This window comes from Copadichromis virginalis, linkage group LG1 (genome assembly GCF_057382275.1).
Source record: "Copadichromis virginalis isolate Kocher_CV1m ecotype Utaka linkage group LG1, C_Virginalis_male_GT1.1, whole genome shotgun sequence".
Taxonomy (NCBI): domain Eukaryota; kingdom Metazoa; phylum Chordata; class Actinopteri; order Cichliformes; family Cichlidae; genus Copadichromis; species Copadichromis virginalis.
Window position 1 is genome coordinate 19,233,172 of NC_140618.1, and position 20,375 is coordinate 19,253,546.

The following is a 20,375-nucleotide window of genomic DNA, read 5'->3' on the forward strand; positions in this document are numbered from 1 at the left end:
GCAAGAAGGTCCTGGATTCAAATCTATTGGCTGCAGGTGTGAGTGTGACTGGTTGTCTGTGTTAGAGCTGTGACAAACTGGCTACCAGTATGACAGCTGAGAGAGGCTCCAGTCTGCCAGAGACTCTCAAACTGAGAACTGGTTAAAAATATAAATTTGATTTGCCTCTTCTTGATTTGTTATTATTTTTTCTTTATTTTTTATTATTTTGTTTTTTTGAGCTATTCAGAAGTGGACTTGCTAGTGTGTTTTGGATCGTTGTCCTGCTGCTTGACCCAAGTACCACTGATTTTTTTGGTAGAGAGCAGAATTAATGGTTCCTTCAATTACAGAAAGTCATCCAGCCAGAGCAAAGCAGTCAGACCATCACACTACCACCACCACTTGACTCCTTGTATGATGTTCTTTTTATGAAATGCTGTGTTTATGCTACTTTATGGCAGATGTAACAGGACTTGAACTTTACAATAAAGTTTAGCTTTTGTCTTGTCAGTCCACAGAATATTTTCCCAAAAGTCTTGGGGATCATGAAGATTGGGTTTTTTTTGGCAAATGTGAGCCTTTGTCTTTTTGTTCAGCAGTGTTTTTTTCCCTTGAACTCTTTCATGGATGCCATTTTTTCCCAGTCTCTTTCTTATTGTTGAATCATGAACTCTGACTTAACTGAGGCAAATAAGGCCTGCGGTTCTTTATATGTCATTCTGGGTTCTAATATGACCTCTTGGATGAGTCGTTGATATGCTCTTGGAGTAATTTTCGTAGGCTGACCACTCCTAAGAAAGTTTATCACTCTTCCAAGTTTTCTCCATTTGTGGATAATCACTCTAAGGTGGTTCACAAAGCCTTAAAAATGGCTTTTCAGCCCTTTCCAAACTAATAGATGTCAATAACTTTGTTTTTCGATTGTTTTCTTAAATTGTGGCATGATGTGTTGCTTTAGGCTTGCTTCACTTTTTTTAGACAGGTTCTATTGTACTGATTTCTTGATTCAGCAGGTCTCAGTGTTGCTGGTGAAATTGAAATCAGCTTCATCATTCAACTTCATCATTTTTACAGCACTGTATATTACAGAAAGAGAGAAAGATATTGGGGAAATATGACTCCTTCCTCTCTTGCATTAGGAATCAGTCTTCAAATTCCTGATTAAGTGTACACTGTTTTCTGTCCCATTTTACATATAAAACTAAAATATAAGACAGCGCTTCAGATAAATGAACAGCGTAAAACAAATAAATGCAAAATAAAAATGATAATAAAGTTGCCATACACGTAAGAGTAATAAGAACTCAATAATCACTAGAATACAATGTGCTGCTCTGACAGAGACCATTATGTCAGCCATACAGAGTAATTTTACTTTTGCTATTTCTAGAGCATTTTCCTCGTGATACCTGTGTTAAATATAGCTACTTTTACTGGAATAAACACGGTGGTGGGATGTAAAAAGAAATACCTTTATTCAAGGAGTCGAGTAATTAGTTACTCAAGCATAAAACAAGTTCCTTAAGCTTTATTTGAGTTATTTAATTTTTCCATTTGCACAGTGTCTACTCTACCAGGTTTATCCGGCTGTTTTATCACAAGCACACGCTGCAGCTCGTGCATGTGTCTAACATTTAACATGCTGGACTTCTACGGTTGTTATTATTTACTTACTATTATATTTAAGCAGTGAAGATGCGACTGCGTCCAAGCATGATAAGAGCAGTTTAAAAATGTTGTGATGAGTTTCCCTTTAAGCATCAAATTGTGCGTATGCACAGCACAACAGTGTGTGAAGTAAACATCTCCTCACCAGATGGAGTTCTTGATCCTGAGCTGCAGAGCGCTGGCCTCAGCGCCCTGCAGCCCGGGGAGTAGGCCGGGCAGGCTCCCCGCCCCGCTCTCCGGCGGCGGCTGCTGCTGCTGGGGGTCCTCATCAGCCATCACTGGAGGTCACTGTGGGACGGGAGTGGACCGGTAGGGAGGCGAGGACAGGTGTAGTCGCCCGGCAGGGTTAAACATGGACCGGAGGACGTTGCGATGCTAGGGGGACAGCAGCGCGCCCTGTTGTTGTTGTGGCTGCCACCCTGCGCTCCTCCGACATCGCTCGCTTCGAGCCCGGACTGCCGGTCAGTACTGGCGCCTGTGGAGCGGAACTACGAGCCGCTGTCAAACACGGGCCAACACATGAATATAAATAAAGGCAAGAGTAAACAGGCAACCTGACAGCTGCAAAACAACTAGCTAGTCCCTCCGGTGTGCTCCGCCTGCCCCGCACGTTATGATTGCTCTACATGTGCATGGTGAGTAGTAGCTGTCTGGCAGGCGCATGCGCATTGAGAGGCTCAGCATTAAAAACAAAATGTAAGCAGAAGACATCACTGACCGTGCCAGACTGCATTTATATAAACACACTCCTGCTTTACATGTGTGCTAGTTTCATTATTATTATAGCATTATTGTCTTTATTAACAGTAGCAGTTGTAATAGGATAGTATTATTATTAAAAACAAGAATTATAACAAATCCTCTACAGATTTTATTTTGCTCTAGGAGGGGTAAATGACTTTGAACCTTGATATACAGAAAGGTAACAAAAAACATAGTTACTTTTCAGTTAAAAGACAGATAAAATACAAAGCCATATTTAATATTCCTTTTTGTTTAATATAACAGTAAAACATGGAAAACTAGAAATAAAATGGACAATAAATAAGAAAGATTAAAAAGTGAACAAAACAGCTGGCTAAAACTGACTTGAAGCTAACTCTGGTACTTCTCCTAAAGTGCCCTGGAGATAAGGTGTTGAAAGGTGTTAAAAACCTGAAGTTGTGACAACTCATTTCCTTGTTCCAGTTTTGATGTGGGGACAGCAAGGAGTGACTGTTCAGCTCATCGGAGAGACCTTTGTGTATTTGTACAAAGTATGCCAAGTCAGTGGGAGCCAAGCCACTTAAAACTTTAAAAGCAAACAATAAAATTTAAAATGGACAGACAACGAATGTGAAGAAGCACAAACAGGAGTAATATGCTCATGTTTGCTTGTCCTTGTCAGCAGACGAAGAGCAGCATTCTGGACCATTCGTAAGTGTGATATTGAGACCTGATTAATACCGACATAAAGTGCATTACAATAATCAAGGCGAGTGCTCACAAACTCATAAAACTCTTAGTCACAAAAGGTGATAAAAGGTTTAACTGTAGAGAGCTGCTGCTGCAAAAAGCTTGTCAGGTTAATTTGTCATCCCCACACTGTATCCATGATCTAAAATAAGTCCATGTGATTTACATTTCTATGTTATTATTATAATGAATAGAGATGGCACATATAACTTTTTTATGTCCGATACTGATACGATATCATAAATTTGGATATCTGCCGATACAGATATAAATCTGATATAGCACATTTTGTAATCAATAAAACTTTTTTTTAAAATATTTTGCTGCATTTTGTATAAGTTCATACTCAAGTTTATAAAAAAACAAAACAAAACAAAAATAAAGCTATTCTGTTATACCTGTATGCAAAAAATACACTACACCCAAAATATTTCATAGTTCAGCAACACTGATCAGTCGAATAAACTTAAACCTACACCATTCTCCCTATTCTTGTATTTTAAAGAGTACTTAGTGGAAATATTAAGCAACCTAACTACACTGAACAAAAATATGAACGCAACACTTTTGTTTTTGCTCCCATTTTTCATGAGATGAACTCAAACATCTGAAAAATTTTCTACATACACAAAAGACCCATGACTCTCAAATATTGTTCACAAATCTGTCTACATCTGTTAGTGAGCACTTCTCCTTTGCCAAGATAATCCATCCCACCGCACAGGTGTGGCATATCAAGGGGCTGATTAGACAGCATGAACATTGCACAGGTGTGCCTGTTTTTTGATGAAACTGAAATGTGCAGTTTCATCAAACAGCACAATGCCACAGATGTCGCAACCTTTGAGGGAGCGTGCAATTGGCATGCTGACTGCAGGACTGTCTACCAGAGCTGTTGCCCGTGAAATGAATGTTCATTTCTCTACCATAAGCTGTCTCCAAAGGTGATTCAGAGAATTTGGCAGTACATCCAACTGGCCTCACAATTGCAGACCACATGTAACCACACCAGCCCAGGACCTTCACATCCAGCATGTTCACCTCCAGGATCGCCTGAGACCAGCCACCCGGACAGCTGCAGCAACAATCGGTTGGCATAACCAAAGAATTTCAGCACAAACTGTCAGAAACTGTCTCAGGGAAGCTCATCTGCATGCTCGTCACCCTCATCGGGGTCTGGACCTGACTGCAGTTCGTCGTTGTAACCGACTTGAGTGGGCAAACGCGCACATTCGATGGCGTTTGGCACATTGAAGAGGCGTTCTGTTCACAGTCCCAGTTTTTACTGTTTAGGGCAGATGGCAGACAGCGTGTGTGGCGTCGTGTGGGTGAGCAGTTTGCTGATGTCAACGTTGTGGATCGAGTGGCCCATGGTGGCGGTGGGGTTCTGGTATGGGCAGGCGTATGTTATGGACAACCAGTTTCTGTCTGAGCAGGTTATTGAAACTGGTTCACCCGAAAGACAAAACGCCAAAACACAAACTTAACAATGTGGTGTATGCTGTACAGTGCAGCGAGGAATGCCCAGACCTCTACATTGGAGAGACCAAACAGCCACTTCACAAGCGCATGGCACAACACAGAAGAGCCACCTCCACAGGACAAGACTCAGCAGTCCATCTGCATCTTAAGGATAAAGGACACTCTTTCGAGGATGCCAATGTTCACATTTTGGACAGAGAGGACAGATGGTTTGAAAGAGGAGTGAAAGAAGCCATCTATGTCCACTGTGAGCGACCATCTTTGAACAGAGGCGGGGGTTTACGACACCAACTCTCTGCCATCTATAATCCAGTTTTGAGATCCCTTCCCAGACACCTTAACGCCCACTCACATCCTGGGCCATCTGACCTCAGGAATTCGCATGATAAGGTGGGGCCAGGTTTCACAATGAACACACCCGAAACTCTGGCTGATTGGGACCCACGCCCAGTTTCACACCTTGGCTCAGGCGATTAGAGGATCATCAGGGGGTCCTTTTGTCCCTCTGTGGGGGGTTACTCCCACTAGGTTTATATCTGGGACTCTCCACCATTTGACCTTAGAACTGAAGAAGCTTCTCGGATGAGAGGTGAAACGTCTTCAAGCAACTTAAAGAAGTCCAGGCACTTTTCTTTGCAAGCTCCTTTGACTTAGCTTGTTAACGTGTTGACTCCGTCCAGCCCCATGTACGGGCAATCCGCGGTAACTCGTTAACGGAAATTTGCCGCGTTATGGCGTTAATGTCATTTTAACGAAATTAACGCTGACAGCACTAGTGGGAACACAACGAATATGACTGCACATTTACGCTGACATCATCCTAGTGCAAAGACAAGTGGAAGCAGGCAAAAACAACAAGCACGCATGCTACAAACTTTACCCGAGTCATTTAGACAGCTGTTAGCACATGATTCTCCTTATGGGGACCTGATATGTTATGCTGCTGAGAATATAGCCCAGAAGAAGGGTATAGTGTAGCTTTTATTTTGGAAAGAGCCATTTCTCTGTAATAAACTCTCTTTGCCAAAGATGAGTGATTTCTCGATCAGATGGATTTATTCTTTTTTTAAATTATTTTGTTGTTTCAGCAACATTAAATTTAAAAACTGTACTTTTGATTTAAAATATATTTTTATAATTTTAATAAATGACAAATTAAAAAGGCATGAACATTTTTTTGTATCAAAAAAATATCGAAACTGTGACACCAAACTATTGAACCGAACCATGAATTTTGTGTATCGTTGCACCCCTAGTGTTTATATAACTATTTTATTTTTTTTACCCTGTTTATTTGTATTCATGTTCTATTCTCTTGTATACTTCATCTGCTTGTATGTTTTATACTCATTGTTTGTTCAATAAAGTTCTTGTTTGAATAAAACATATCCTGTATTGCAATATTTTGGAATAAAAGGTTTTAAAAATATAGAATCTACTTAAAATAGATAAGAACAATCGACTTTGAGAGTGAAAACTAAATTGTGTTTTTGTTACTATTGATGCTGCTGAGAAATAAAGTGTTTTTCAATCCTGTTTTTTTTAAAAAAAAAAAAATCACTATCCCTTCAGCTTTTTTGTGGCAAAAAGTGTCAGTTTCTGCATAACAGGGGCGCTGGAGCCTATCCCAGCTGTCATTAACATCACATTGATTATTATGCAGTTATTTTTGTGCAAGGAGAGCAAAATAGACAAAACTCCCTCTCAGCTTGTTTGTTGCCAAAAATGGCCACCTTTTGTTTACGTTCACAAAATGCTATAAAATTTAGATATATTAAAACATTTTTCTACTTTGACCAACTTCAGTCTTTAAATTAGCACCAGTCCTTGTCACCAAAACCAGACATTTATCTAAATTCATTTTTTATCCTTTAAATTCCACGGAGATTATATATTACCATCACCAGTGTGTGAATGTGTGTGTGAAGGGGTGAATGACTGAATGTAGTGTGAAGCGCTTTGGGGTCCTTAGGGACTAGAAAAGCGCTATACAAATGCAGGCCATTTACCAGTAACCTTTCAGAAAAAAGGGGATAAAGGTCTAATTTTTTTCACCATATAATTGATGAAACTTTCTATTTTTTTCAGTTGAGCATCAGGGACAAGGCTGTCTTGCAATTGTTGAGGTCACTAGTGTGCTCCCCATTTCTTCCAGGATCACTCTTCATTTGTAGGTTTTAGAAGACTCCTACTACTGTGAAGTGGTTTTCATGGGAAAAAGGCATTGTATTCCAAGACATCTGGGAGATTGTAGAAATGAGCAGCAATGGCCTTCTTGCCATCTTTCTAGAAAAATAAGTGATCTGGAAGCTGTCAGGCTTACTTACAGCAGTAGCACTTTCTGCACCTGCATAAAGGACACATTTACTAGCAGTGTTTGTTACTGTATGTGCTACAGCTGCAGCTTTGAATTTTTATTTTTATTTTTTTATTTTTTTGGAGAGTTAAAAATTTGGCCATGGTATCTTGTTATGAAATGTACAAGAGTAAAAGTGTTTTTAGCATGTGCTTCAAAGCTAAGTTTGACTGGGAAACTCAAAGGTCAATAACCTGCATCAACAGAAATTCACTGCAGCCTGTGTAATATTTGATGATAATATATTCCAGTGTATCTTGCAAATTGTAATGTCATGTACAAACTATTAGATCCTTAAGATCAAACCTGTGTCATTCTATTGGTCCATTGCAGTGTAGTAAGTCATCAAAAGCCCCTATATGAAACTAAGAATATTACATGAAATTGGTTGTTGGCCAAAAATGGGTAAATGATGAAATTGCATGATTTAGCACTGTCAATAACAAGGAATTTTAAAATTTCATAATAATGGGTTTCGGGTGGCCAAAAGTTTCCATGATCGAGGCAAGAGGAACTGTCATGGTCCGGGTGTGTGCCAGTGTGTCTCCCTCCGAGCCGGCGTCTCCACCCCTGGGAGGGGCCTCAGTGTTTTTGCTGATCGCTTACATCTGTGGGTAATTAGCCGGGGACTCATAAGGCCAGCGTTCTCAATCTCTCTTCGCCAGATTCTCTGCTAAACATCACTACACCTAACTGTCAACCCCTGGCGAAGAGCTTCTACTTGGATGCTGGACCTTCTGGCAGTCCCTCAGGCTATTACCAAAATTACCTACCTGCCTCTCTGCCTCCACGCCAGGAGTTTTTGGATTTACACACCCGGACTACTCACCCCTCTATGTCATCTCCGACCTCCGTTGGCAAGTACGCAGTACGAAGGAGGATTCTGAGCCAAACAACATATTCATATGCCTCCTTATCTATGTTTGAACATCTGCATTCTATTACAGTGACCCCGACCTTTTCCTGGACCCTTTGTGACTTGCTTTCCAGTCCAATCCCCGGAATAGCTGTCCTCTCTGACCCGGACCAGATCGTTATTTAGTTTAACGTCTACGCTCACCTTTTGTTTATGAATATTTTGTGTAAACATTAAACATTATTCTTAAAATATACTTACGAGCTGTTCGGTGTCTTGCGTTTGAGTCCTGTCACTCGTCTGAAACGGTCTCGGCCGTAACAGGAACAATGTTCAGTGTATATATTTTTGATGAATTTAAGAAGCTGAAAATTATTAAAGCTGAAAAAAACTAGACCCTTTCATTCCATTGGCATAAACACAGCAAAAATGGTCAACAAAAAAAAAAAGAGAAAGAAGTGGCCACAAATGGCCAGGATAGAGACCAGAGGGTTAATGCGTAAAATGTATAAAAATATTATTAATTACAGGGTAATACATTACTGTTAATTGCAACTGTAAGCTTTTTATTTTGAAGTTACAAGTATAAACAATGCTGTTACATTTACACTGTAAATTTTTTTTACTATTGAACTATTGATTCTTAAATCAATGCAGTGAAATACATCAGCCCAATCATTGCAAACTTAGAAATCGGATGTCCTTGCAGAGCCATAACTCCATCTTGTACATCCGATTTCGACTGAAGCTGTCTGGTGAGGCTTGCTATGTCCATTTTGATTGTTAATGGTTAAAAATGTTCTTCTTTTACTGTTACTTTTTGTGGATGACAAGGTTTAATACAACTTAAAAAGACACACACACACACACCAAAAAAAGTAACTCCGCCAGAGTGCCTATTTCTGATCACTTTTGCCGGTCCAAAGTCCGGATAAAGGAGGAGGGTTGGAATTATTGAAAACAGTAACAAGAGAAAAGAAAAAAATAATTTGTAGTTCTAAATATATTTCAAATGCTTTTAGGCTGTTTTTTTTTTTTAAATCACTCTGTCTCTTCCACGATGTTATTTCTCTCCTACAGCGTCTGTTACAATTACATAGGCAGGACCAATTATGCAAATTGGGCGATGACGTCACTTAGCTACTTCTAGCGACTTTTAGGACACCGATTATCCTTACTGAAGAGTTGACAACACTGCAAAAGACATTGCAGAGTGCAGAATGACTTTTGAGTTAGGTGTGGTTGGTGGCTATCTAACCAGTTATGTCTTCAAGGGAAGCCTCTGGGCCAAAATATTGCTTCTATACTTAGTTATTACAAAGACACGGACCGTATTCTGTCATTCAACCCTCTGATGTAATCACATTGAGTCTGCATGAAATAAAATGTTAACATATGACTAGGTTTCCTTTATGTGTATTAAAATGAATATTAAGTGTGAGTAAATGTTTTTTATATAACAAATAACTCAACAACTATCCGAGTACCCTTTTTTAAACATTATTTTTAGTATTTTAGCACAACGTCGATAAACAATGACTTGCTGTAATCGTTTAAAAATCTCCGTAATTGTCTTTCATGGGTTGCCGTACTGTGCCCGCGGTGTACCAGCTGTTGCTATGCAACCATTATCGCGTCGTTTCGGTCTGCGACACGATGGCGGCAAGAAGTGCTGATAAAAAGGTCCAGCCCTTCATTTCGCAGGTTTGTAACATTACTTTTTCATGTTAATGTCTCTCAGACCATTAAGCTGAGCTTTTTAGTTGTGCCTCACCAAAATGTTTTACTAACTGAAGTAACTATGGCAACCGTTTCTGCTTCCGCCAACAGGAGCACTGACAAAGCAAAAAAAATACATACAAAAAAACAAAACAAAAAACACCAAAACATAACATCACAGTCTCATTCTTACTGTTGCACATCAAAGTTACAAAAAAGAGCCTTATAATATGGCATAGCCATGTTCTAGTGAACTGGATAACCTCTGATAGTGATAATATAAAATAATGCAGCACTTATAAAAAGAAATTAGAACAGCTAAGTACAGAACAAAGCAGGTAAACTAGCAAAAACAAGTACAAAAGGTGGAAAATAGTTAAATAGAAAAAAGTAGAATATAAGAGCTTAACGAGTATAAATCTAACAAATAAATGCTGGTATTGTTGTATCAGATGGAAAGTGAAATTTGTCCTTCAAAGGGTTTTGTATGGATGCTTGTTTGTGCCACTGATAAAACATTATTTCGACTCACTAACTGAAACTTCTGAGAAAATAACTCAAAGCTGAGAAAATAGCTTGAAATTTGAGTTATGTTAAAATAATAAGTCAAAGGAAAACTTTTTTTTCATAGCTGTTGATAACTCTCCTGTTATGTCATTTTTTGTTGATGCTTAGGTCAAGAAACGCCCATCCTCTACCAGTAAGGCTGAAAGGTCCAAAAGAGTTGAATTAAGGGCACAGTCAAAATCTGCTTCTGGTCAGGCAAAGAAGCACACAGATGAACTTTTAGCCAAAGAAGAAGAGTATAAGTAGGAGTTGTTCTCACACCTGCTTGCTTTATTTTTGTATATAGTAATTGCACTAACCCTTCTGATAATTTTAACATTGCATTTTAGTCTAAGTTGCTCATTTCTGTCAGAATAAGTTATATGTGGACTATTTCTTGCACTTGTTTAATCAGTAGTTCTTTAGGGCACTGACCAGTACTGGTTACCTATAATAATAAAAAAAAGTAACTCCAGATAGAGTGACCCACTTGTATCACCAACAATCCTGCAGTACTAAATTTCAACTTGTTAAAAGTTGTTTATATAAATCTGCTTATTCATTATTTTATTTCCAACAGACTCCTTAATGCAGAGCTGGAAGCCAAAACAGCAGATTTAGTTAGACAGGCTGAGCAACTTATGGTAAGTTATTAACAGGTTTGCATTCAATAATTGGAAGAAAAAAAATTTGTGAGCGCAGTAGCACTAAAAAAGTCAGATGAAAGAAGTTAAGAAGGGAGCATGCTTACTTTAAAGTCAAAACTCTGTGTTTATTTTAGAGAGAACAAAGTGAAGTTCTTTCAAAGCCTTTATCCAATGTCCTGCTCACAGACACTGAAGAAGAAGAGACGTCCAGGTAAAAGGTTTGATTTCCTTATCTCCGATCATTCGGATATATAATTTTAGCAAAACCTCCTTGAAAAGAAAGATATTTTTTTATATTCATGTACATTTGCATCTCTCTGTTTAACTTTTCACTTGCAGGATAACAAAGACTCACACATGTGCTGTGCAGCAGCCTGGTGTGAAGGTCTGTATCTCAGGCATTTTGCTCAGCAGTTTGTATTATTGTTGTGGACGTTTTCAGCTCTGTTCAGTTTTATTTTTTTTAGCAGAAGTTGAAAACAAGGTTTTTTATATTGGTATTTAAAGAAGAAAAAAGGCCCAGTACTATTAAAGAGAAACCCCATCAATCAGATGATCTCATATGAGCAGCACTTGTCTACTGTGGTAAGGAAAAACTCCCTTTTAGCAGGAATAGACCTCACGGAGGAGCAGCCAGTGGGGAGTGAAGAAAACTGCTTGGGCATCTTAGAAAACGCCCCTCAACCAAAGCTCTTAACAGCTTAGCATAGGGAGGCTTCAGGTTCACGTGAGCCAGCCCAATTAGCTTTATTCAAAAGTAAGGTTTTAAGGCCAATCTCAAAAGTAGAGAGACTGTCAGCTGGACTCAAACTGGGAGCTGGTTCCACAAGAGAGGGGCCTGATAACTAAAAGCTCTGCCTCCCATTCCACTTTTTTTTCTTTCTTTTCTATTTTTTTTATACCTTGGAAACAACAAGTAAGCAATCTGTGAGTGAAGTGTACGGCGGCCCTGAGAGGTCAAACACACAGTAACTTCATGGATGAACAAGTAAAGAACAGCAGCAGAAGTGATAAGATAACAGTAAAAAGCTAAAAGCAAACATCGATGGACAGCATTATATGAATCTTGTTGAAACCCCACGACACAAAACATAATCCTCCATTTCTTTGAAGTATGTCTCAGTGCAATCCTCCAGATGTTTTGGTTTCCAGCACTTCTGCAGCTGTTCCATTACTTTATCGTCTCTTCAGATACACTTCTTTTGTGAATTTGCTTTTTTAGCTTTTGTGGCACATTTTTCTATTTGCTGGTGTTTTCTTAAGTTGCAGTGTTTTTGACCTCTCAGGGTCACCTTAGAAGTGTCCTGTTGGGGTAACAAGGTGCTGTAAGTTCTTTAAGGTCACTTCAGTATTTTTGTGTAATTCTTTTAGGAGGCGACCAAAAGAATTGTTGCATCAAGATCACAAAATATGCTGAGTGGAAAACAAGTGAAAGATCCCCACTTTAAAACTGGGTGAGTTTTATTTGTATATAATTTCTAAATCCATTTCAAGCCTTTCTGCTCATAAATCTTTTGTGAGATTTATTCTCCAGGAGGAATCACAGTTTACAGGTTTTCACGAAATTGTGCTTGATTGTTTCAGGAGCTCAGAGGATGATTTTGAAGCTGTAGAAGATTCTGCTAATTTATTCTTGGCAAAGACAATTCACAGCATGGAGGAGAAAATGAACAATGCTGTAGTTCATGAAAATGCTGTGGATGAAATACCTAACTTTGGAGACAATGTAGGATCAGGTAATGCTTATTTCACTTAAAAAATAATAAACCACATTTTTATTCAGTGGGAACAATGACTAAATAACATGTATAGTTTTCCACGAATAGGCTTTTTTCTGTCAGATGATTTTTGCCCCTTGAGAATCCCAAATGAAGGCCAAACTGGAGCTTTGAGATTATTTAATTTATGTGATAAGTTTCATATGCTTATATAGATTTTTTCACAAGCGTATAAATCAGATTGTTGTCGCTTAAGGAGTTTCAGAAGCTCAAATACGAGTCCTGAAGGCAAAACTCCGGATTATGCAAGAGGAACTGGACCAGATCTCATGTGAATATTACAAGAAGGTAATGTAAATATTTATATATACAACTATAAACAGAAATGTTGCTGCTGATGCCTTACATTAGAGAAACAAAAGTTACTTTGGTAAAATATATAGGGTTATTTGTCCTGATCCTTAGATCGTTTAACACAGCATGGATGTATTATTGTATCTGGATTGTTTTTTCTACTGCTCAGACTGAAGTGTCTGAACTTGTGTCTCTGCAGGACGATGAAAACACAAAGCTTAGCGCAAAGATTAAGGAGCTGGAGGAGGATCGAGCCCGGCTGCAGAAGACCGTGAGCATTCAGCAGACACAAATCGAGAAGCACCGAGCTTTAGCCGCAGAGTCCAACAAAAAATGTGATGGACTTCAACTGGAAGTGTCTGGTTTGAGCAAGGTGTGTGTCGCCAACAGCTCAGAGCAAATTACTACTGCAACAATTTCTTTAAAACAAGCAGTAAAACTGGACAGCGTAATTCATCTGAGCTGCTGTTGTGTGTCACCTGTTTTTGTGCTCTGTGTAGGAGATAGAAAATCTGAATAGATCCCACAAACAAGCAGCAGCTGTCCACAGCACGGTAGAGGTCCGCCTGAACCGAGCTCTAGAGGAGGTGGAGAGGCTGAAGACTCAATTGAACAAAATGAAACAGGAGAAAAAGGTAACAGCATTAAAACAAAGATTCCTGTATAAACATGTCTGTGTTTTCTATGTTTGTCTTTATATCAGAAATACACACTAGTCAAAGAAATTAAAGGAATACTTTTTAATCAGAGTACAGCATCAAGTCAGTTAAACTTGTGGGATATTGATATGGTCAGTTAAGTAGCAGAGGGGGTTGTTAATCAGTTTCAGCTGCTTTGGTGTTAATAAAATGAACAGCAGATGCACTAGAAAGGGAACAATGAGACAACAGCCCAAGACAGTAATAGTTTTACAGGTGGAGGCTGCTGACATTTTTTACCTCTTCATCTTATCTGAGGGCTCTGCTCTGAGTCTGCATAATAAAGGGAGGATTTGTATGAATTCAATTCAATATAAAACAACTCTCTTACCAATTTGCTTTGTGTACAGGTCTATGGAGTGACAGTGGTGATTTTCCAGTGTCTGTACTGAATAACGCTACTTTAACCTTCATCTTGTGATAGCTTCTGTAACTATCTCTAAAGTTAACAGGTCAGTTTTGACCCGTGTCTTAAATCAGCCAAAGAAAATAGCCTCAGAACAGTATTTAACCCTTGGAGGGTCTTAAGGACATTTATTGTCCTTAGGCACAAAGGTGGATGTCTTTTTAAGGACCCTCCAAGGGTTAATCATCCAGTGTGTTTGTTGCCTATCAGTTACCTTGTTAGGCTGCCTTATGTCTGACAATATTGGTTTTAATTTTTTTGGCATGGCCTTTCAGGTCCTTTCTCTCCTCAGCATACCTTTTGTTTCTATCTAAAAAAAATTGTAAATCAAACCTCAAGAGAATTTAGAAAAAAAAAGGTTATATTACCTACTATTACTGAGAAGTGTTATTGCCTATAGTAACACTTTTATATGGAAAGGAACAAAATATTCTTTAGCGGTCACCTGTGGCCCTGGGTTGAACCTCAGTGGAAGGAGCTGCACCCATCTCTCCTATACATCCTTGATGGGAGCAAGTATATCAGATGTTGCTCTAGTATGTCTGCTGTAAAATCTAAGGAATATAAAGGTCTGAAGCAACATTGTTGCCTGAAAAATAGTTCTGCCTGTCGATGCTTGGTCTCGCTGCTTCATCTGTACACTGCAGCAAGAAGGGCACCATTATAAGCATTCAGGTATTCCTCATCACTGTCATTCCAAATGTCACCGTGGACTTTTTTTCCTTCAAGGGCTGTGATAGCCATGATGACTTTTTTTAGTGACAATGGCATGAACAAATCAAAACACGAGCAGGTTCGCACCTGTGACCTCCTCATCAGATCTGTTTTTGTCCTCTGCTTGATAATCTATATTATCCTCCTCCTCAGAAAGAGGGTCATCCATATTGCTGTGCTGTTTTATGTCCTCAAAGAAATTATCCAGAGCTTTGCTTTTTATAACTCTTCTTAATTTTGCATGCCATTTGCATGCTGCAAACTTGTGATGTGTACTCTGCAAGTCACCAACTACACTGAGTTGGTCTTATATGACTTGCGTGTCTGTACATTTCTATCTGAATGACCATTTCAATGAAGCAGTAGGTATAAAAAGGGCTGTTTGTTCAGGGTAAGAGACAAACGGGAAAAGAGAGAAGCCCCTAACGTCGCTCTGACAGTGATTGAGATCAGTGTTTATGATTTTAGTTTTGGGTCTAATTATTGTTTTATAGTCTTATATTATCTGCTTCAATATCTATAATCAAGTAAAATGGAATATATATATATAATGTGTATGCAGGATATATAATGATTTTTGTTTTTTTCGAGTGGTCATGTTGGGCCGCCTGGATCAAAAATGCCAGGACAGATTTTTTTTTTCCAGTCCAGTCCTATTAAAAAGCAGACTTCCATTGCAGGTATAAACACTACCATCAAAATAAAACATTTGTTTAAAATACAGAGGTTTAAAACCGATAACAAAAACAAAATTCCAATATGTAATCATTAAATCTTGTTATAGAGACACAACAGCCACAAAGTGTCTTATATTTATTTGTATATCAGCTATTCTAATTAAAGAGGCATAGCAGAAAAACTTTTATAGACATGAATTCATAGGTGTAGTTAAAGATACAGAGAAAAAATATGAGTTAAGGTAATGCTATTATGTCCCTCACACCAACATCTTATTTTGAAGATCTTTCACATGTACATAGAACTGAATTTTAAGCCGCACACTAAAATATCTGCTCTGACAACTTCCGATTGCACAAACAAGGTGAGGTCCTGCTGAGCCTGCACTAATTTCTGCTTTTTGCCTTCTTTTATAAATAAGGACAAAATAACTGAGGAACATCAGAGTAAAGAAAATTTGCTGGCTGAAAACAAAATGCTAAAAAAGCAGAAAGCTGAACTCATCATGGCCTTCAAGAAACAACTGAAGCTAATCGACATTCTCAAAAGGCAAAAGGTACGAGTCATCATGTTACTCTGTTAGTGGATACTGTGCTTAGTTTTTAATCTTAAGGGTTTTTTTTTTGTGTGTGTGCAGATGCATTTTGAAGCTGCTAAGCTGCTGAGCTTCACAGAAGAAGAATTCATGAAGGCTCTAGACTGGGGGAAGTAATAACCACTGAATGTCTCCACTTCTATTTTTTAAAAGCTAAAAAGCTTAACAGTGGTCACTGTTATTTTAGGATACTTCTTTGTGTTGTAGGCCTCAGTTGTCTCTCAGAACATTGTCAGAAAAAATGATAAGTAGATTTGGTTTGTCTCTTCAGTTAAACATTGGCAGACTGAGTTGCCACGTCTGTTTGGAATGATGTTAACTCAGTGCCTGTCAGCACCTCTTAATAAAAATATGTCCCTGAATCGGTCCCTTGTATCTATACTTCTGTAACTCTACACTGCCCTCTAGTGGCAGATTGGAGGAGAAGCATCTAATCGTTGGCCTCCCAGCCATCATCAGAGAACGCATCAGCCTGACGTGTTTTAAAGTGTTTTCTGAAGTCTTCGTCTAAGTGTTCCAGGTCATCCTCCCGCAGCAAGCCCTGGAAACAAAACACAAGCGGTCATACATGTGTTTGATCTGAAGCTGCGTAAAATTATTTGTGACTCGTGTACCGCCTCACACCTTAGGCAAGTATCCAAGGAGTTGTGTCGCATGACGCTTCAGAAGCCTCTGCCTCTCTTCTTCAACGATCTGTCTCCGCAATGCCTCTTTCTGCTCCTCAATCGCTCTCTCTTTAGCCTCCAGCTCCTGGAAGAGCAATCAAAATATCACAAAGCACATCATTAAAAGTATACATTAAGATAAAAAAAATGATCAAAGAGAGTAATTTGCACCATGTCGGCCTCCTGCTGTCGTCTTCTGTCCTCTATTAGTTTCTCCACCTCACGTTTGTGTTCAAGCTGCTTCATGCGTCGTTTCTGGGCGTTCATCTGCTCTATACGGTCGTCCTCTGCGAACTTGGCCATCATCATCTTCCTGAAGGCCTCCTCTTCCTCTTTCTCAGCCTGCCTCCGCATCTCTTTGAAAGCCAGCTGCTCCTGGAAGGTCTGTTGCATCATCAGCCTCTGTCTGATTTTCTTCTCCATCTCCTCCTGTTACACAAAAGAGTAAGAGCGAGTGTCACACAGAGAATCAGACAAGCATTCACACCATACAGTCAATTCAAAATCGCAACATAACACACTCTTTTTCCTGTGGAAGGAAGCTGGGCAGAGTAAAGCTCCTTACGATTTCTCTCTGCCTGTTAGCCTCTTCTTGCTCTTCCAAATAAAGCTCCTGACGAACGCGCTCCATCTCTTCACGCTGCTGCTGCTCCTCCTCAATCTTCACGCAGAGCTGCAGAGGACAGAGACGTTAGTTACAGATGCACTCCGGCGTCGTCACCAAAGAGTTAAGAAGCCGAGAGTCTTCACCAATTTATGAAGATGCTCCTTCGCCTCTTCTCTCTCTTTGAGCTTGGCTATCCTGTCCTTCTCCATGTGCTGCTGCTGCATGGCGAACTCCATGATGCGCCGGTTCTCGGCCTCCATCCTTTCTCGCTCCATGCGCCTCCACTCGGCCTGCTGTCTCTTGAACTCTTCGATATGCTGCTGAGTGGCTCGGACTTTCTCCAGTTTCAGCTGCCGCTCCCTTTCAGGAAAACATTTCAAAAAGTCACTCATCCTGTGCTACCTCTGCATCCCGTTTAGAAGGAAGCTGTTGTCTGAGACACTTGCTATTGTTTTTTGCAGGTATTTTTTTAACTAACCATGAAGAGATTATGAATTAGTAGCGACTCACGTCTGATCCTCCTCGTAAATCTTCCTGACGATCTCGTCCACCATGAGCTTCTCTTTGAGGAATTCCTCATACGCTTCCTGTCTCCTGCGCTCCCTCTCCATGAGCTGCTGCTCCAGCTCTTTCTGATACTGCACCATCTCCTCCTGGCGCTTCTGCTGCAGCTTCTGCTGCTCAACGGCTACCCGCTCCCGGTCGCTCCTCATCTTGCGAGCGTAGTCTGCCTCTTCCCGCTAAAAGACACATCATATTTATACAACCTACAGACTTCAGAGCAGCCTTTGTATTCTTTGTACTTACCCAAAAGTAGTAGTTTTGGGTGGGGAGAGTTTTGGGTGTTTTCTGTTAAAATTTCCACACTTCAAGAGTATTTGTTATATTCAAAGAAAGTCTGCCCTCAGGACTCACCATTGTCTCAAACCTCATGGCCTCCTGCTCAGCAATCTGTGCGGCTCTGTCCTTGTTCAGGTACGCAGACTTCAGCTTCAACTCCAGCTCTCGAAGCTCCGTGCTGAAAAATACACAGAGAAAATATTTAACAGGCAGAAAGTGACAAATGTCAAATGTGTTTGTTTACTGACCCAGAGCCTCCAGTAAGTCAGGGTAACGAGGTCAGTGTGTGTGTGTACCTGTTCTCTTTGATATACTGCCTCATTTTCTCCTCTTTCTGCTTATCGTGGTTGATGCGGGCCAGCTCCCTGGCCATTCTCTCTTCCTGTTCAAGCTGCTTTTCCCGGTTAACTCGATCCTCCTCTGCCTGCGAATCACATTTATTTATCACATTTAAAGCTCAGATAAGAGAAAAGTGTCAGAGGGATATTTTTTCAAAGTTTGGATCTAAAATCTGTAGTCAGTTATTGATTATGAAACAAAATAACTCCTGGCCACAAACATGTGCTGCTGTCTCTCTGTGATCTTTTGTTCTTTTTTTGTTCTTAGGGGGTAAATATCATATAATTTTAACTCAAGGATAAGACAAAGTGCCGCCTGATGCTCTAGGGGCTTGAGTCTGTGCCCAATAGGCACTGTTCCTGTCAGCACTGTCAGTATTGGCTTTTTAAGGATTAACTATACTAAAAACAAACTCAAAGAACAAGTTCTTCTAGTAATCAAGCAGAAATCTGGGAACAACCTTTGAATTTTCCAGTATGGCGAAGTATCAAGTCACAAGGCATTAAAATTAACATTTTTAGTTGAATTAACATTTTGGATCCATGGACAGTAAACTCCTCACATCTTAATCCGATCAAGACTTGGTCAATACTTTAAAAAGCATGTCTTATTTTGGACTGTAAAGAGTTTAGCTGCAAAGATACTGGTCTGATGTAAAATCAGAAATGGAAAATATATTAGATCTGAAATTGGAGACAAATTCCAATAGGTGAGGCTGAGATGGTCTGGACAGGTGCAGCGGAGGGACATTGGATATACTGGACAAAGGATGTTGAAGATGGAGCTGCTAAGAAGGAGGAAAAGAGGAAGATCTTAGGGGGAATTCATGGCTATAATTAAGGACGGAGGGTTGGTGCTATGGTGAGATAGGAGTTGATCCACTGTGGTGATGGGAACAGTGAAAGAAGAAGATTATATATGTAAATGGAGATGGTCTCAAAATCTCTTATTCTATGCCTTTATACTAGATGTATTCCATTACTTTATTTATGCTGCAAGGAAAAACAACTACTGCTTTATTTAGTTTCATTTGGATACTTTACATGCATTTTAATTAATTCCAGAAGAATTTTATTTAGTTTTTCATTTGAAGTATTTGCTATTATGCTGAAAGGATTTTTCTGATTAAAAATTTCACCAGATTTCAGAATGGATCCATCTCTCACCTGTAAAAGTGAAAACCAATATATTCAGAAAAATAAAACCGAATAGAGCGTGCTTAAATGTCAATTGTCACCCCCGAAACAGACACACAAACCTTGAGCAGTGCGCTCTCTATCTGCTTCTCCTTGAGCTCCTGCTGCACCTGTCGCAGGTACCTCCTCCTCTCGAAGCCCTCCTCCTCCCTCAGGCTGGCCTGGACCTGCCGCTCTCTGTCCACCCGCTGGGCCTCCTGCTGCCGGTGCTGCTCCTGGACCCGCCGCTGAGCCATTAACCTCTGCTGGTGGCTGTACATCCTGTTACCACTCTGTGTCCACAACAATAACACGGGAGGAGAAAACACGTGACCAGAAACCTGCGTTATGTTAACTTTGAGGTCGTGAACTAGCAGCCAAGCTAACGTTAAATTTGCTTCTAGGATTTACCATGTTTGAGGTTCTTCTCCTGGATTCCCGCTTTCTCAACTCAAGCCTTTAACTTTCTTTAACGCAGAAAACTTCGAATGTACTGAAGCGAATGTTAATCCTCGGTGTTTCTGAGCGGGTCAGTAGCTGCCGCAGGTTACCTCGGTCAGTTGTTTAGCGTTTTGTTGTCCTGGGAACGCTTGGTCTTCCTAAACTGGGCCAATGAGTGAGCGTTGGCAGTGACGTCAGGCCCGGGAAACTCAAACCGGTTTCAGGATGGAGGATTGTTTCTAGGATACACGCCATGAATAACTGACGCACTTCTGAAGGCAGGTGAATGTTTATCACAGTGTTAACAATGTGTCTAATAAATTGTCAGAAGAAAATAACAATAGATTCCACGTTAATATTTGATATAGGAATACTTTTGCTATCAGTTTAGAGTTTTAGTTTTCAGTTGTTTTCAGCTGAGGTTAGCTTTAGGA

At 39.8% G+C, this 20,375-nt stretch overlaps 3 protein-coding genes and 1 long non-coding RNA gene across 5 annotated transcripts in view; 2 read left to right on the top strand and 2 right to left on the bottom strand.

The window, feature by feature from the left end:
- LOC146718639 (DNA-binding protein RFX7-like) overlaps positions 1 to 2,313 on the bottom strand; it is a 28,494-nt gene extending 26,181 nt beyond the window's left edge. Inside the window, exon 1 of the mRNA XM_085453183.1 lies at positions 1,796 to 2,313. Coding sequence (XP_085309309.1) covers positions 1,796 to 1,926 — 131 coding nt within the window. The 5' untranslated portion in view covers positions 1,927 to 2,313. The remainder of the gene's footprint in view (positions 1 to 1,795) is intronic.
- A 5,151-nt stretch (positions 2,314 to 7,464) lies between these two features.
- LOC146718640 (uncharacterized) lies at positions 7,465 to 8,055 on the top strand. The gene is made up of 2 exons (XR_014917485.1): positions 7,465 to 7,804; positions 7,891 to 8,055. It is a non-coding gene; the product is annotated as an uncharacterized LOC146718640 (long non-coding RNA).
- A 1,322-nt stretch (positions 8,056 to 9,377) lies between these two features.
- Positions 9,378 to 16,236, top strand: tex9 (testis expressed 9). Its single transcript, XM_085453217.1, has 12 exons — positions 9,378 to 9,503; positions 10,194 to 10,327; positions 10,645 to 10,708; positions 10,846 to 10,922; positions 11,051 to 11,096; positions 12,083 to 12,165; positions 12,296 to 12,447; positions 12,686 to 12,777; positions 12,983 to 13,156; positions 13,284 to 13,418; positions 15,701 to 15,835; positions 15,917 to 16,236. The coding sequence occupies exons 1-12, from the start codon at positions 9,378 to 9,380 to the stop codon at positions 15,989 to 15,991; spliced, it is 1,293 nt and encodes a 430-aa protein (XP_085309343.1). The 3' UTR covers positions 15,992 to 16,236.
- mns1 (meiosis-specific nuclear structural 1) lies at positions 15,402 to 20,123 on the bottom strand. 2 transcript variants are annotated; one of them, XM_085453208.1, is made up of 10 exons: positions 19,912 to 20,123; positions 19,584 to 19,793; positions 18,283 to 18,410; positions 18,062 to 18,164; positions 17,657 to 17,886; positions 17,290 to 17,506; positions 17,105 to 17,212; positions 16,711 to 16,968; positions 16,499 to 16,624; positions 15,402 to 16,415 (listed from the first exon to the last, which is right to left on the bottom strand). In XM_085453208.1, the coding sequence occupies exons 1-10, from the start codon at positions 19,912 to 19,914 to the stop codon at positions 16,305 to 16,307; spliced, it is 1,494 nt and encodes a 497-aa protein (XP_085309334.1). In that variant the 5' UTR covers positions 19,915 to 20,123; the 3' UTR covers positions 15,402 to 16,304. The 2 variants fall into 2 exon arrangements, with proteins under 2 accessions (XP_085309334.1, XP_085309325.1); XM_085453199.1 differs by having other exon boundaries at positions 19,584 to 19,841.
- Between the last annotated feature and the right edge of the window lie 252 nt (positions 20,124 to 20,375).

Bases quoted from the DNA above. Each gene is read 5' to 3' on its own strand.
- tex9 (XM_085453217.1), top strand. From the start codon at position 9,378: ATGGGTTGCCGTACTGTGCCCGCGGTGTACCAGCTGTTGCTATGCAAC. The intron at 11,097-12,082 runs GTCTGTATCTCA...TAATTCTTTTAG, and splicing joins TGCAGCAGCCTGGTGTGAAG to GAGGCGACCAAAAGAATTGT. The intron at 13,419-15,700 runs GTAACAGCATTA...TTTATAAATAAG, and splicing joins AAATGAAACAGGAGAAAAAG to GACAAAATAACTGAGGAACA.
- mns1 (XM_085453199.1), bottom strand. The intron at 18,411-19,583 runs GTTTGTGTGTCT...TGTGATTCGCAG, and splicing joins TAGAGAGCGCACTGCTCAAG to GCAGAGGAGGATCGAGTTAA. The intron at 16,416-16,498 runs GTGTGAGGCGGT...TTTTGTTTCCAG, and splicing joins TCCTTGGATACTTGCCTAAG to GGCTTGCTGCGGGAGGATGA.